Source organism: Phoenix dactylifera, chromosome 17 (assembly GCF_051530095.1).
Source record: "Phoenix dactylifera cultivar Ajwa chromosome 17, Ajwa_hap1_PhDact_Kaust_v1.1, whole genome shotgun sequence".
Classification (NCBI taxonomy): Eukaryota; Viridiplantae; Streptophyta; class Magnoliopsida; order Arecales; family Arecaceae; genus Phoenix; species Phoenix dactylifera.
The window spans coordinates 19,585,715-19,599,153 of NC_143206.1; the positions used below are offsets into that span (position 1 = coordinate 19,585,715).

General features: G+C 58.5%; 1 protein-coding gene across 1 annotated transcript; it reads left to right on the forward strand.

Moving 5' to 3' along the window:
* The first annotated feature begins 10,742 nt into the window (after nt 1-10,742).
* On the forward strand, nt 10,743-12,583 carry LOC103716755 (putative protein phosphatase 2C 24). Its single transcript, XM_008804896.6, has 4 exons — nt 10,743-11,306; nt 11,394-11,723; nt 11,815-11,920; nt 12,030-12,583. Exons 1-4 carry the CDS (start codon nt 10,872-10,874, stop codon nt 12,320-12,322), a joined length of 1,164 nt encoding a protein of 387 aa, XP_008803118.3. The 5' UTR covers nt 10,743-10,871; the 3' UTR covers nt 12,323-12,583.
* The last annotated feature ends 856 nt before the right edge of the window (nt 12,584-13,439 follow it).

Below are 13,439 nucleotides of genomic sequence, written 5' to 3' on the forward strand. Positions count from 1 at the left end.
ACAAGGAACAGGCGGGGCTTCTGGCGAAGGCCGAGGACCGGCTGAAAGCAGTGGAAGAGGGAGGCCCGGCTGCGGCGGGCAGGACGACCGGGGACCTCGAGGCGAGGCTCCGGGAGGCCGAAGAGCGGGCACTCAACTTCGCCGCCCTTGAGAAGCAACTGTTGGAGGCTCAGGAGCAACTCAAGGTTGCCTCGGGCCTCGAAAGCGGGATCAAAAAGGCGGAGGAACGAGCCGAAAAGCTGTCCCGGAAGGTCGCGGACTATCGAGAGAGGTGGGAGAAAGCCCAGCGGTCTGCCGATAACGCCCGCAACCGAACCCGGTCTTTTGAGGCGAAACTGGGTGAATTGGAGTCGGCCTTGGAGAAGTTCCGCGCGAACGACCAAGAGCTTCGTTCGCGCCTGGAGGAAGCTGAGGCCGCTCGCACTGCTGCCGAGGCGAAGCACAAGGAGGCTCAGGCCAATCTGCTGAGGGTCTCCTCCGAGGCTGACGACCGGATTGTGGCGAAGGTCTTGGAGGCTAAAGCTCAGATTACGGAGCGAGCGGAGGCGGCGCTGGCCGAGAAGAGTGCGGAGATCGGGAGTCAGGCGGTGCAGGCTTATCGTCAGTCCGCCGAGTTCACCCGTGACATGTCGGAGGCGGTACGGGCCTATCGTCAGTCTGACGAGTTCATCCGTGACGCGTCGGACGCGGGGTCCGAATCCTTCATCTTAGGCTTCGAGGAAGGCCTCGCAAGGGTGTCGGCTAAGTACCCCGAAGTTGACCTGAGTGGGATCTCCCTTCTCGACTCCTCTCCGGCGCCATTGCCTGCTGATTCTCCAACCGCCTCCCTATTCCCTGCGGATGAGCCCGACGCTCCCGACCCGGGGGTCCCTCCAAGCTGACCTTCTGTACCTTTCGTTGTTTTTTTTTTTTTTTTTTTTTTTTTTGTCGGCATTTTGCCAAATTGTATGGGCCTCGGCCCTGAGACAATGAAAATTAATGCAAGTTGAATGTTTTTTCATCCCGCTTTCATCCTTCCTCTTTTTAGCTCTTGGTTGCGTTTTGCCGACTTCTGATTCCCGAAGTTCTTCCGGCGCTAAGCCGGGCATCCGAGGGTTAGGCCTCAGGAAATTCTTCCGGCGCTAAGCCAGGCATCCGAGGGTTAGGCCTCAGGAAGCTCTTCCGGCGCTAAGCCAGGCATCCGAGGGTTATGCCTCAGGAAACTCTTCCGGCGGTAAGCCAGGCATCCGAGGGTTAGGCCTCAGAAAATTCTTCCGGCGCTAAGCCAGGCATCCGAGGGTTAGGCCTCAGGAAATTCCACTCGTTGGTCGACCAAGGCTGGCGCAAGCCAAGGCGACCGGTCGGGGCTTCAGGCTAGTCTGCTCCCGGGATGGTCATCGGGTTAGCCTGGCATCCGAGGGCCGAGCCTCGGGACATTCCACTCGTTGGTCGGCCAAGGCTGGCGCAAGCCGAGGCGACCGGTCGGGGCTTCAGGCTAGTCTGCTCCCGGGATGGTCATCGGGTTAGCCTGGCATCCGAGGGCCGAGCCTCGGGACATTTCACTCGTTGGTCGGCCAAGGCTGGCGCAAGCCGAGGCGACCGGTCGGGGCTTCAGGCTAGTCTGCTCCCGGGATGTTCATCGGGTTAGCCTGGCATCCGAGGGCCGAGCCTCGGGACATTCCACTCGTTGGTCGGCCAAGGCTGGCGCAAGCCGAGGCGACCGGTCGGGGCTTCCGGCTTGTCTGCTCCCGGGATGTTCATCGGGCTAGCCAGGCATCTGAGGGTTGTCAAGCCTCAGGGGATTCCGCTCGTTGGTCGGCCAGGGTTGGCGCAAGCCGAGGCGACCGGTCGGGGCTTCTGGCTAGTCTGCTCCCGGGATGTTCATCGGGTTAGCCAGGCATCCGAGGATTGTCAAGCCTCAGGGGATTCCGCTCGTTGGTCGGCCAGGGCTGGCGCAAGCCGAGGCGACCGGTCGGGGCTTCTGGCTAGTCTGCTCCCGGGATGTTCATCGGGTTAGCCAGGCATCCGAGGGCCGAGCCTCGGGAAATTCCACTCGTTGGTCGGCCAAGGCTAGCGCAAGCCGAGGCCACCGGTCGGGGCTTCTGGCTAGTCTGCTCCCGGGATGATCATCGGGCTAGCCAGGCATCTGAGGGTTGTCAAGCCTCAGGGAATTCCGCTCGCTGGTCGTGCGCCTGTCGCTTGCTGCCCGACGGGATTTCTCCGTGGTCAGCTGCGATCGTGTTTCTCCTCTTTTCCAAGCGTTGCCTGGGGAACACCAGAAGAGCATTAAACGCTAATTAGTGCGTTACCTGGGGAATCAGATCGCCAGTTGCTGCTTGTGGGGAGTGTCAGTTAAGCGGCCGCGATACGCGCGTTCTTCGAGGCGGATGCGGCCTGGACGCGAGCGGGGATAGGTTGACCTAGGGGTACATGCCACCCGGCGTGTCCTGCACAAAGAATGGGATTAAGGAGAACGACGCTTAGGAAATCGCGGAGAGATACGCCTCGGGAGCTGGAACGGCTCCGGATCCAATGCGTCTGCATTTATTGGAGCCACCCGCATCGGAACGACCAGGGGGCCGCAGTTTGGCTATAAATACAGGTGTAGGTACGACGGAGTTTGCCAAGCCGGAGCTGTTCAGGTTGCCATGGATCGTGGACCTCCTCCTTGGCATATGACTGAGAGACTCCTGTCGAAGGAAAGGGGAGGCGCTCCCCTTGCGACTTCAGCCAACTAGCCGTTTCATCTGGGATCAACAAGGAGGGTCTCCCCGACGGAACTCCGCTCTAGGCGTTTCATCCGGGATCACATCTCCCCTCCTTGAAGTTCAGCCTCCCGATTGAGCTCTGCACCAGACGCTCAATCCGGGACCGCGCCTCCATATGCTCTTCCCCCTTGTATCCCTTCTCTTTCCTACCACTGGGGAGGATCGGAATATCCTTTGGAGGCGGCGTTCCCCTGGGGGCAGCGGGGGCTTCTTCTGCGGCGGCTCTTTGTCTTCTTCGTGAGGCGTGGATGGCGCCTCCGGTTAGAAGCACCCACTTCCGGTGGGATTGCAGCCGCTTTGGGTTGAGGGTTTGGGATCCTCGATCCTCAACTCCACGGAGTCCCCACCTCTTCTTTGCTTTCTTTACTCCCTAATTCCCCTTTGGGAATTCCTTGTAATCACACGAGCACGCCATTGTAACCAGAAATTATTGAAATAAAAAGTGTTATACATTTTCTTGATCTGTCTTTCCAGCTTCTTCTTTCTACTGGTAATATACCCGCAGGTTAGCAGAGTTCCAGCTCCTCGGAATTTCTCGACCATCTAGGGCCTCTAGCTGGTAGGAGCCAGGTCGGTTTATCCAGCGAACCCTATACGGGCCTTCCCAATTCGGCGCTAGCTTCCCACCTTCCGTAGGTTGAGATGCTCTAGCTCGCCTTAGCACCAGATCTCCGATTCTGAAAAGCTTCGGTCGGACTTTGGAGTTGTAATATCGGGCCACCCTCCGCTGATACATTGTCATCCGAACCTGCGCCATTTCCCTTGCTTCTTCCAAGAGATCCAGGTTCCCTCGGAGTTGCTCCGAGTTGGCCTCGGATCGGTGTGCGGCCACCCGAGGTGAGGGGAGTCCGAGCTCTACGGGGACAACGGCTTCCGTGCCATAGGTTAGGCTGAAAGGCGTTTCCCCGGTAGGAGTCCGATGCGTGGTCCGATACGCCCAAAGGACATTCTCGAGTTCCTCGACCCAAGCTTGCCCCGTCCGCCCGATCCGCGCTTTGATATCTTGGAGGATTGTCCGATTTGTGACCTCGGCCTCACCGTTGGTTTGGGGATGCGACACGGACGTGAACCGATGCTCGATCCCAAACTCCTCGCAGAAGTCCCGGAAATGCTTGTTATCGAACTGTCGACCGTTATCCGAGATGAGGACCCGAGGTACCCCAAATCGGACAATGATGTTCTTCTTTACGAACTTCCGGACTTGCGCCTCCGTGATAGTGGCCAGTGGCTCTGCCTCCACCCACTTGGTGAAGTAGTCGATGGCGACAACCAAAAATTTCCGCTGGGCCGAAGCGATTTAAGCCCTTCTGAGTGATCTCTTTCGGCAAGGAGAATTTCTACCATGGGGAATGGTCCGAGGATATCCATTCCCCACTGTGCGAAGGGCCAGGGCGCGGTGATTGGCGCCAAGGAAACAGAGGGGACTCTCTGGACGTTGGCGTGGCGCTGGCAGGCGTCACATTTCCGCACGTGATCCTTCGAGTCCTCCAACAAGGTCGGCCAATAGTAGCCTTGCCTCATGATCTTATGCGCCAAGGACCTAGCCCCCAAGTGCGATCCGCAGATGCCTTCGTGGACTTCGCTGAGGGCGTAGGCCGCTTCCGAGGGGCGGAGGCACCTTAAGAGGGGGGCGGTAAACGAGGTCCGATACAGCCTCCTTCATAAAGTACGTAGTGGGCGGACTTCATAACAAGTCGCCGAGCTTGGTCTTCGTCTTCAGGGAGGATCCCTTCGGCGAGGTAGGCTACAAGCGGGTCCATCCAAGACGTCTCTGGATCGATCGCCATCACCGCTCCAGCCCCGCCGATGCTCGGGGCGTCTAGGGTCTCCAAGTATATCGCCCTTGACAAGTTGTGTGCGTCTGCGCCCACCAAGCGGGACAGCCTGTCGGCCCTGGCATTTTCGCTTCTTGGGACCTGCTGAATGTCAACATTGCCGAGGTCTGGAATGAGTGCTTGCACCTTCCGGACATAGCTCTGCATGATCGGGCTTCGTGCCTCGAACTCCCCTCGGACCTGCCCGACCACCAGCTGGGAGTCGGTGAAGATCTTCAGACGCCGGATGCCGAGCTCCTTGGCGAGTTTGAGTCCCGTGACTAGGGCCTCGTACTCCGCCTCATTGTTAGTCACTGGAAATCCGAACCTCAAGGCATACTCGGCTATCACTCCATCGGGACTGGTAAGGACCAGCCCAGCTCCTCCACCTTCAGGGTTCGACGACCCATCAATGTGGAGCGTCCAGATCGGGAGGTCGAGGCTGGGTGTTTCCGGCGGCCTAGGTTCCGCCTCCCGCACAGTGCACTCAGCGAGGAAGTCCGCGAGCACCTGGGCCTTGATGGCGGGTCGGGGCTGGTAGCGAATGTCGAACTCTCCAAGTTCTACCGCCCACTTCACCAGCCGTCCAGCATTCTCAGGATTGCTGAGGATCTGCCGCAGTGGTTGATCGGTCAAAAGGGTGACAGAATGAGCCTGGAAATAGGGGCGAAGCCTCCTGGTTGCAGTCAGCAGCGCGAAGGCGATCTTTTCAGCCCTCGTGTACCGCGTCTCGGCATCCCGGAGGACTCGGCTGATGTAGTACACAGGCTTCTGAAGCTTTGCCTCTTCCCGAACCAATACTGCGCTGACTGCGGTTGGGGAAACCGCCAGATAAAGGTAGAGCATCTCCCCCTCTTGCGGCTTGGACAGCAGGAGAGGAGATGCCAAGTACTCCTTGAGCTGGTCGAACGCCACTTGACATTCAGCCGTCCAGAGGAAGTCTTTCGGGTGCTTCAACACCTTGAAGAACGGTTGGCAGCGTTCAGCCGATTTTGCCACAAATCGTCCGAGCGCGGCGACCCTTCCAGCGAGCTCCTGAACCTCCTTCACTTTGGTCGGAGGGGACATATCTTGGATGGCCTGGATTTTGTCCGGGTTGGCCTCGATCCCCCGCTGGTTGACAATGAAGCCGAGGAACCTCCCGGCCGAAGCACCAAAGGCGCACTTCGCTGGGTTTAGCTTCATACGAAACTTCCGCAAGGTGGCGAAAGTCTCCTCCAGATCCGTAATGTGCTGATCCGCATGGCGGCTCTTTACCAGCATATCGTCCACATACACCTCCATGTTCCGGCCGATCTGCTCCTTGAAGATTTTGTTGACGAGGCGCTGGTAAGTAGCGCCAGCATTCTTCAAACCGAAGGGCATTACCTTGTAACAGTACAGCCCCCGGTCTGTTATAAAGGCCGTTTTCTCCTCGTCCTGCGGAGCCATCATTATTTGGTTGTAGCCGGAGAAGGCGTCCATGAAAGATAGCAGCTGATATCCGGAAGTCGCGTCGACTAGTTGATCTATTCGTGGAAGCGGGAAGCTATCCTTGGGGCACGCCTTGTTCAGGTCGGTGTAGTCGACGCACATCCTCCACTTCCCGCTCGCCTTCCGGACAAGTACAACGTTTGCCAGCCACTCAGGGTAACTCACCTCCCTTATGAAGCCTGCTTCCAAGAGTTTGTCTACCTCCTGGTCGACCACCCGGATCCGATCCGGGGCACAGTGTCTCTTCTTCTGCTTTACGGGTCGGTGGGTCGGGTCGACGTTGAGGGCGTGAGAAATGACCTCCGGGTCGATCCCAGGTACATCGGCCGCCGACCAGGCAAATACATCAGCATTGGCTTGGAGGAATTCCACTAGCCGGAGCCGAGCTTCCGAGTCGAGATTGGCACCGACCCGGACCGTACGATCTGGGCGACCCTCTTCAAGGGGAACTTCGATTACACCCTCGGCCGGCTCCCCGTGCCGCAAAGCCACCTCGTCTCTGGCGTCAAGGGACTCGACGCTTAGGGCCTCCGCGGGCTTCTTTCCTTTGAGAGTTGCTAGGAAACATTGTCGTGCGGTCGGTTGGTCACCTCGGACCTCTCCAATCCCGGCCGCCGTGGGGAACCGCATGAGCAAATGGTATGTAGAGACTACCGCGCGAAGGGCGTTCAGTCCGGGTCGTCCGAGGATTGCGTTGTAGGCCGAGGGAACACGGACGACCAAGAACCCGAGCCGCACCGTGGCTTCTGCTGGTGCGACGCCCGCAGTCACAGGCAACTCAACGACACATTCGGCCGAGATAGCGTCTCCAGTGAATCCTATGAGGGGGGTGGATGTTTTGTGCAACAGTTGTCGGGACAAGCTCATCTTTTGGAAGGCCTCGTAAAACAAAATATCAGCTGAGCTTCCACTATCCACAAGAACACGCCTTACATCATAGTTCGCCATAGTGAGGGAGATCACCATGGCATCATCATGGGGGGTCTGAACCCCCTTTACATCTTCATCACAAAAAGTGATTACATTTCCGACCCGCTGCCTCTTCGCGACGGCCACCCCTGATGCTTCCGCCGAGCCCTCTGCGTTCCTCACGGGCCGAGAGCAGCCCCCAGTGATGGTGTGGATCACGCCCGCGACGGGCCGATTCTGCTTCCGAGGCTCCTGAGGGGCCGGGCCGGCCGGACGCGGGTCTGCAGGGGGACGTCGGTCGTTTACATATCGGCCGAGACGCCCTCGGCAGATGAGAGCCTCGATCTCGTCCCGAAGCTGGAAGCAGTCTTCGGTGTCGTGGCCGTGGTCCCGGTGGTACTCACAGTACGCCCGAGAGGGCCTCCTCCCAGGGATCTTCTTCATCTGCCTCGGGACCGGGAGGTCCTCTCGCCCCTTGACCTCCATAAGGATCTGGGCCCGGGGAGCCAGGAGTGGGGTGTAACGGTCGAAGCGTCGGTGCGGAGAACGAGGGCGTGGGGCGCCGTGGTTCCTCGCTGGTGATGGGCTTCTGCGCCGACGCTGAGGCGTCGGGCTTCTCCTCCGGGATGCCTCTTTTCGCCTTTTCTTCCCGAGCTTTAGAGGGGTCTCGGCGGCCTCCTTGCTCCGGTGGGCGGCCGCCTCCTCGGCGTCCGCATACTGGTTCGCCCGAGACAGCAACTCCGGGAAGCTCCGTGGCAGGCGTTTGTCCAGGGAGAAGGTGAGTCTGCCCTTCCGGAAGCCACGCTTCAGGGCTGAGAGAGCCACCTCCTGGCTCAGGTTCCGAACCTCCAGTGTAGCCTTGTTGAAGCGGGTGAGATAATCCCGCAAGCTTTCTCCCTCGTTCTGCCGGACATCGAAGAGGGAGTCGGAGACCAGCCGTCGCCGGCTACTGACGGCGAAATGGCTGATGAAGAGGCGGGTGAATTGGTCGAAGGACTGGATGGAGTTAGCCTCCAGGCCGGCGAACCATGCCCTTGCCGGGCCACGGAGGGTTGCCGGGAAGGCCTTGCAGAGGAGAGGATCCGATGCTCCATGGAGGAGCATAAGAGTCCTGAAACTCTCCACGTGGTCCCGCAGGTCCGCCGCCCCGTCGTAGGGTTCGATCGCCGGCATTTTGAACCCCGGCGGGTTTGGGGTCCGCAGGATCCTCGAGGCAAGCGCCGGCTGGGAGGAGATCTCCAAGTCAGCGAAGGGATCTTCGGAGTGGCCCTTCAGGACCTGGAGTTGTCTGTGGAGGTCGTCCACCCGCCGGTCCAGGGAGCGCGACCGGTGGGTGGGAGATAAGGAGCGGCGCGAGGGGGACTGGTTGGAGTGCGGACTCCTTGAGGACTGGGGTGTCTGGGAACGCGCCCGGGTCCGCCTCTCGTACCCCGCGCAGCTCCGGTGAGAAGGTCCTGGCAGAACGGACCGCACTCGAGAATCCTCCTCACGCCGGCGCTCCTCTCCATGAGAGAGGAAGGAGCGCGGGTGGTGAGGGACAGGCGAGCGTTCGGGGAGCAGCGGCTCCTGAGCCCGCTGCGGCACCCGAGAGATCACACCCTGCAGATTCTGCACTGCCTCTGTGAGGGTGCGAACCTGCTGGGCTAGCTGGTCGAACTGAGCAGCTTCGACCGTCTGAATGGGAGGTGGGGCGGTGGAGTGCTGCTGAGAACGTGTTGGGGACGCAGCAGCCTCCCGGCCGGAAGCGCGAGAGGTTCTGCGACCAGAAGCATTGGAAGCTCCACGACCACCTCGCCGTGCCATTACGATCGTTCTGAGATTCGGGGCCCTTCCTCTAGCGCCAACTGTTGCTGGTGGTCCAAACCGAGAACGATTGACACGACGGTGTGAACGGGGTTCCGTCTGAGTTGCCTTGGTTGGTGTTGGTTGCGCTCCACCTTCCACCGGGAGACCTGCAAACAAGCCTCGCACCACCACTGGGGTAGTGGGGGCCCTCCGACGATCAAGTCAGAGGAGATTGGAGGAGGAGGAAGGATGATAATCGCAAATAAGAGAATGCTCTGGGAGATGTTGCTTACCCCCCCCTTCTCCCCCCAACCGCGTATATACCTGGCTGGGGGGTCTCTCAGGGGGGTTTGTCATCGTGGGGCACGATGGAGTGGCCACTGACATGGCCGTTACAGGGCGTCGTGGAGCAGCGCCGGGTACGGCCATGACAGGGCGTAGTGGAGTTCCGTTTTGTACGGCTGATACAGGAGATCGTGGAGCAGCATCGGATACAGCCGTTGCAGGGAGTAGTGGCGCAGGAGGCCGCGGCGTGCCTCTGGGGAATAGCCTGTCATTGTCGAAAGATATCCGACTCGGGGTCGGAGTGCTGGATCAGGGGGCAGCCGACTCGGGGTCGGGCTGCGGAGCCGAAGATATCCGACTCGGGGTCGGAGTGCTGGATCAGGGGGCAGCCGACTCGGGGTCGGGCTGCGGAGCCGAAGATATCCGACTCGGGGTCGGAGTGCTGGATCAGGGGGCAGCCGTGGTCTTCCTGGGCGCGCGTGCCGGTCCCGTGGGGCATGGTGGCTAAGTTCCCCCGTAACAAGTATAACATTAGATTTTAAAGTAACATAGCTATCAATTAGCGATCCGTTCTTCAGTTTGCCACCTCATGCGGCATGAGCCGAGAATGTGAACAATTACGATTTGTTCGCCTTGCTTGCCATCGTGCCAGGCCAGAGACCGCAGCCGGATGGCACGGCTACCTGCGGTCTCGTTACCAAATGTCGATGGCCAAAGAAGGCCCGACGCGTGGACGGTTACCGAAGATACGCAGCTCCACGTTCCGGCTTCCCGAACCCATCTGGCGTGGGAGGCCAGCTGTCACCTCCTCGTGCCACGGCCCTCCGCTCTCTCCATCCCAATTCCCAAACCTCGTTGCGGGCCCCGCACGTTTCTTCTCCTTGAGACATCCCACATGGCCGTGCGGCCCATCCGGCCAGCTTGCGGCCCCAACCCGATACGTGTCACGATCGCGGCACAAACGTCTCGTCCTCGCTTCGCTTTCCCGTCAAGTTTGCATAGGAAAGAAGCAGGGCCCCACGGGCATCCGTCGACCTTGCGGTCCGTGGAAAACGATTTAAATATACCGGCAGGTCCACCAGCGCGGTCCGATCAGATGATTTGTGCGAGGCTGGACGACACCTGATTTCTTCTTTCTCCTTTCTTCTTCTTCTTCGTAGGAATTATGAATAGCCCCAACTTTTTGATAATCGGGGTCTACGAACTCTCCATCTCCTTAACGTGGCGCCCAGGGAGATGACGAAAATGACGGGGAGGAGTATGCTTAACAAAAGAAAGCGCTAAAATTTCGCAGGAGAAGAAAGGCGTTACGGCAGGACGGGCATCTGTCCACCACCCCCCCGGGAACGTGGCCTTCTGATACGAGTCGACTACACGCCAGCAACGAACACGTGTCGTCGGCACAGCAATTGACCGGCTGCCTCGGAAGAGTCAGCAACGTCGTCTGAGATCCTACACGTGTCGATATCCAGAGAGGAAAAAAGAAAAAGAAATATCCGAAAAAAGAAATAATATCGACGGACCACATGCGTGTCAAAAAAAGGAGGACCTGACAGCTGCGTTTGTCGCCCTTCCTTATCAGGACGATCCACGCGTAACGACTCTTAGAGGACAGTCGAAGATGGACGGCCTAGATGAGTCCGGAGTACGACGTCACACCAACCGGGCCTGTCGAGCGGGCTGCCCGTGACGGTGACGGGTAGCTGCCCGAGAGGGCGCTTTCTGTTGCACCGACCATGGGGCGCTGGAATTTATCCCCCTCCCCACCCCCCCCCCACCCCCCGCGGTCGGAGGCGGGGACGAGGGCGGTGAAAATATCCGTGTCCGTTCCTTAGGGTTTCAAGGGTTCTATTTGGACATGGCGGGAATTTGTTTCGAGGCGGAGGCTTCGGCCCCGGCCGCCTCTTGCGAGCCCAGCCCGCGCACGGCGAGGCGGCGGAGGTTGGATATCCGGCGGTTCAGATTCATCACCGGCGCGGAGTCGTCGAGGGCGCTGAACGAGGAGTTCAAGCGGAAGAGGCGGAGGTTGGCCTGCTCCGTCTCCCCTCCGGAGGTGCTGCAGAAGGGTTTCGGCAGCGAAGAGGAAGGCGCGGGTCCGGGACTTCCGGGGGCGAGCTCGTTGGAATCGGGGCCCTCCGATCGGTGCCCGAGGTACGGGGTGACCTCCGTATGCGGCCGGAGGAAGGACATGGAGGACGCCGTCTCTGTCCGGCCGGATTTCCTCCGGCTCTTTAGCGGGACTCCGAAGAGACACCATTTCTTCGGTGTCTTCGACGGCCATGGATGCTCGCATGTAAAATTATAGTCTCTTTTCTCTTATTCTCGCTTTCCCTCTCCTCGTGTCCGTGTCCCTGACCGTTGCCTAATTTGCTATCGTTAGGTGGCCGTATCGTGTAAGGACCTGATGCACGGGTTGGTGGCGGAGGAGGTGGAGAGGGTGAGATCGGGTCCACCGCCACCGGCCGAGGAGTGGAGGGAGGTGATGGAGCGGAGCTTCTCGCGGATGGACGCGGCGGTGGTGAGGTGGGGCGGTGCGCCGCAGAACGCCAGCTGCCGGTGCGAGATGCAGACGCCCAAGTGCGAACACGTGGGCTCCACCGCGGTGGTAGCAGTGGTGGGCCCCGACCATATCGTTGTCGCTAACTGCGGCGACTCGCGGGCCGTTCTCAGCCGGAACGGCGTCCCCATCCCCCTCTCCTCCGACCACAAGGTAGGCTCTCGTCTGTTTCCCCTCAAATACTTTTCCGGCCGTTCGGATGAGATCTTGCGTTGAGTGGTGTCATGAATGGACGGTTTGGCAGCCGGACAGGCCGGACGAGCTGGAGCGGATCCAGGCGGCGGGGGGGCGGGTGATCTACTGGGACGGGGCGAGGGTTCTCGGGGTGCTGGCCATGTCCCGAGCCATCGGTGAGTGGCCGCTATCTTTCTTGTTTGTTTTTGGTTCGTGCTGCATGCTGCCTCCGCTCGCTCAGTTACTAACTTTTTTTCGATTTTGGTATATAAAATAAATGAACAGGGGATGGTTATCTGAAGCCATATGTGATATCGGATCCGGAGGTGACGGTGACTGAGAGGGAGGAGGGGGACGAGTGCCTGATACTGGCCAGCGACGGGCTGTGGGACGTGGTCACCAACAAGATGGCGTGCGACATCGCTCGGATGTGCCTCAGCGCAGCACCGGCGGAGGGGGGGAGCGGGTCGGACAAAGCCTGCTCCGACGCCGCAATGCTGCTGACCAAGCTGGCGCTGGCGAGGCAGAGCGCCGACAACGTCAGCGTGGTCATCATCGATCTCAGGCGGAAGAGGTGACGGCTTGGGCCTAAAAAAGTTTAGGTTGAAACGGCTTCAAAAAGGAGTGTCATTGTTCGAACTTCGTTTTTCTTTTTCTTTTTTCTTCTTTCTTCTTTTTTTGGATATTAGTATCGCCATGGGGATGGAGGGGGGGGTTGGAAAAAAAGGTCCTGATGAATTGAGAGATAAAGAAAGACGGATATGAAAATTTCTTTTTTCTGCCCAAGTTTGATAAGATAATTAATGTCCAAATGCAAGAAGCCATAGTTTTCTATTCCATCCCTATTCTTTTCCCCCTTCAAGATGAACGTATGAGCATACGATATTCTGTTTTCGATACGGGAAGGTTCGGAGACTTGGAAGGCATATCTAGTCGATTTGGAGCTGCTTATCGTTGTACGCCACGGATCGTTTGTATCAGGAGCCTGAGGAACTGCTGCGATGTTTGAAATGGAAAAAAATGTTTTGGAAAGGAAAGGGAAAAAAATGTTCTGCGATGTTGTCGTCCGTGCTAGGTGAGTTGTCCCCAGATTCGTCTCATGAAAGACAGTATGAACAGCACATGGATCTGCTCCACATGCGGTTAGAGACTGTAGTCATAGTTTTAGAAAATATGATTTAAGAAGCCAACCGTTATTATAAGTGAATGTCCACAGCAGGGAAGGGATCAGGCTATGGCCATAGCATCTGCCTAAAATCGAATCTAACCACCAGGTTGCCTCTAATGAACGGTACTATGAGAACTGGTGGCACCTTTCCTTTCTTCCAGAAAAAGCCCGACCAATTACGAGTTCCGAGGGGATCACCATCCAGTCCGGCATCCATCGCTTGGCTAGGCCTACCCTGTTGCTAATTGGGCTAAAATACCCTCAACCAAAGCAGCTGGTCGCTAGGATTCTGATACAATCCGCCTAACGGCTTCTTGCGAGCCAGCGCATTAGCCTTTGCCTGTCAGCCTTTTTTAAGTGTACCAAGACGCGGCCTAACCTGCCTAACCTTACCTGGCTACCGACTGTTGGCGTGTCTGTAATCGTGCTTCAGAAATACGCAAAACGCGGCGAGATTTTGACCCATTTCAGCAGGACTGAACTAAACAGATTGATATGCAGCAGGGTTGGCCACCCAGCCAACACTT

Coding starts and splice junctions, on each gene's coding strand:
- LOC103716755 (XM_008804896.6), top strand. CDS start 10,872: ATGGCGGGAATTTGTTTCGAGGCGGAGGCTTCGGCCCCGGCCGCCTCT. Junction 11,307..11,393: donor ACGGCCATGGATGCTCGCAT/GTAAAATTATAG, acceptor TGCTATCGTTAG/GTGGCCGTATCGTGTAAGGA. Junction 11,921..12,029: donor GGCCATGTCCCGAGCCATCG/GTGAGTGGCCGC, acceptor ATAAATGAACAG/GGGATGGTTATCTGAAGCCA.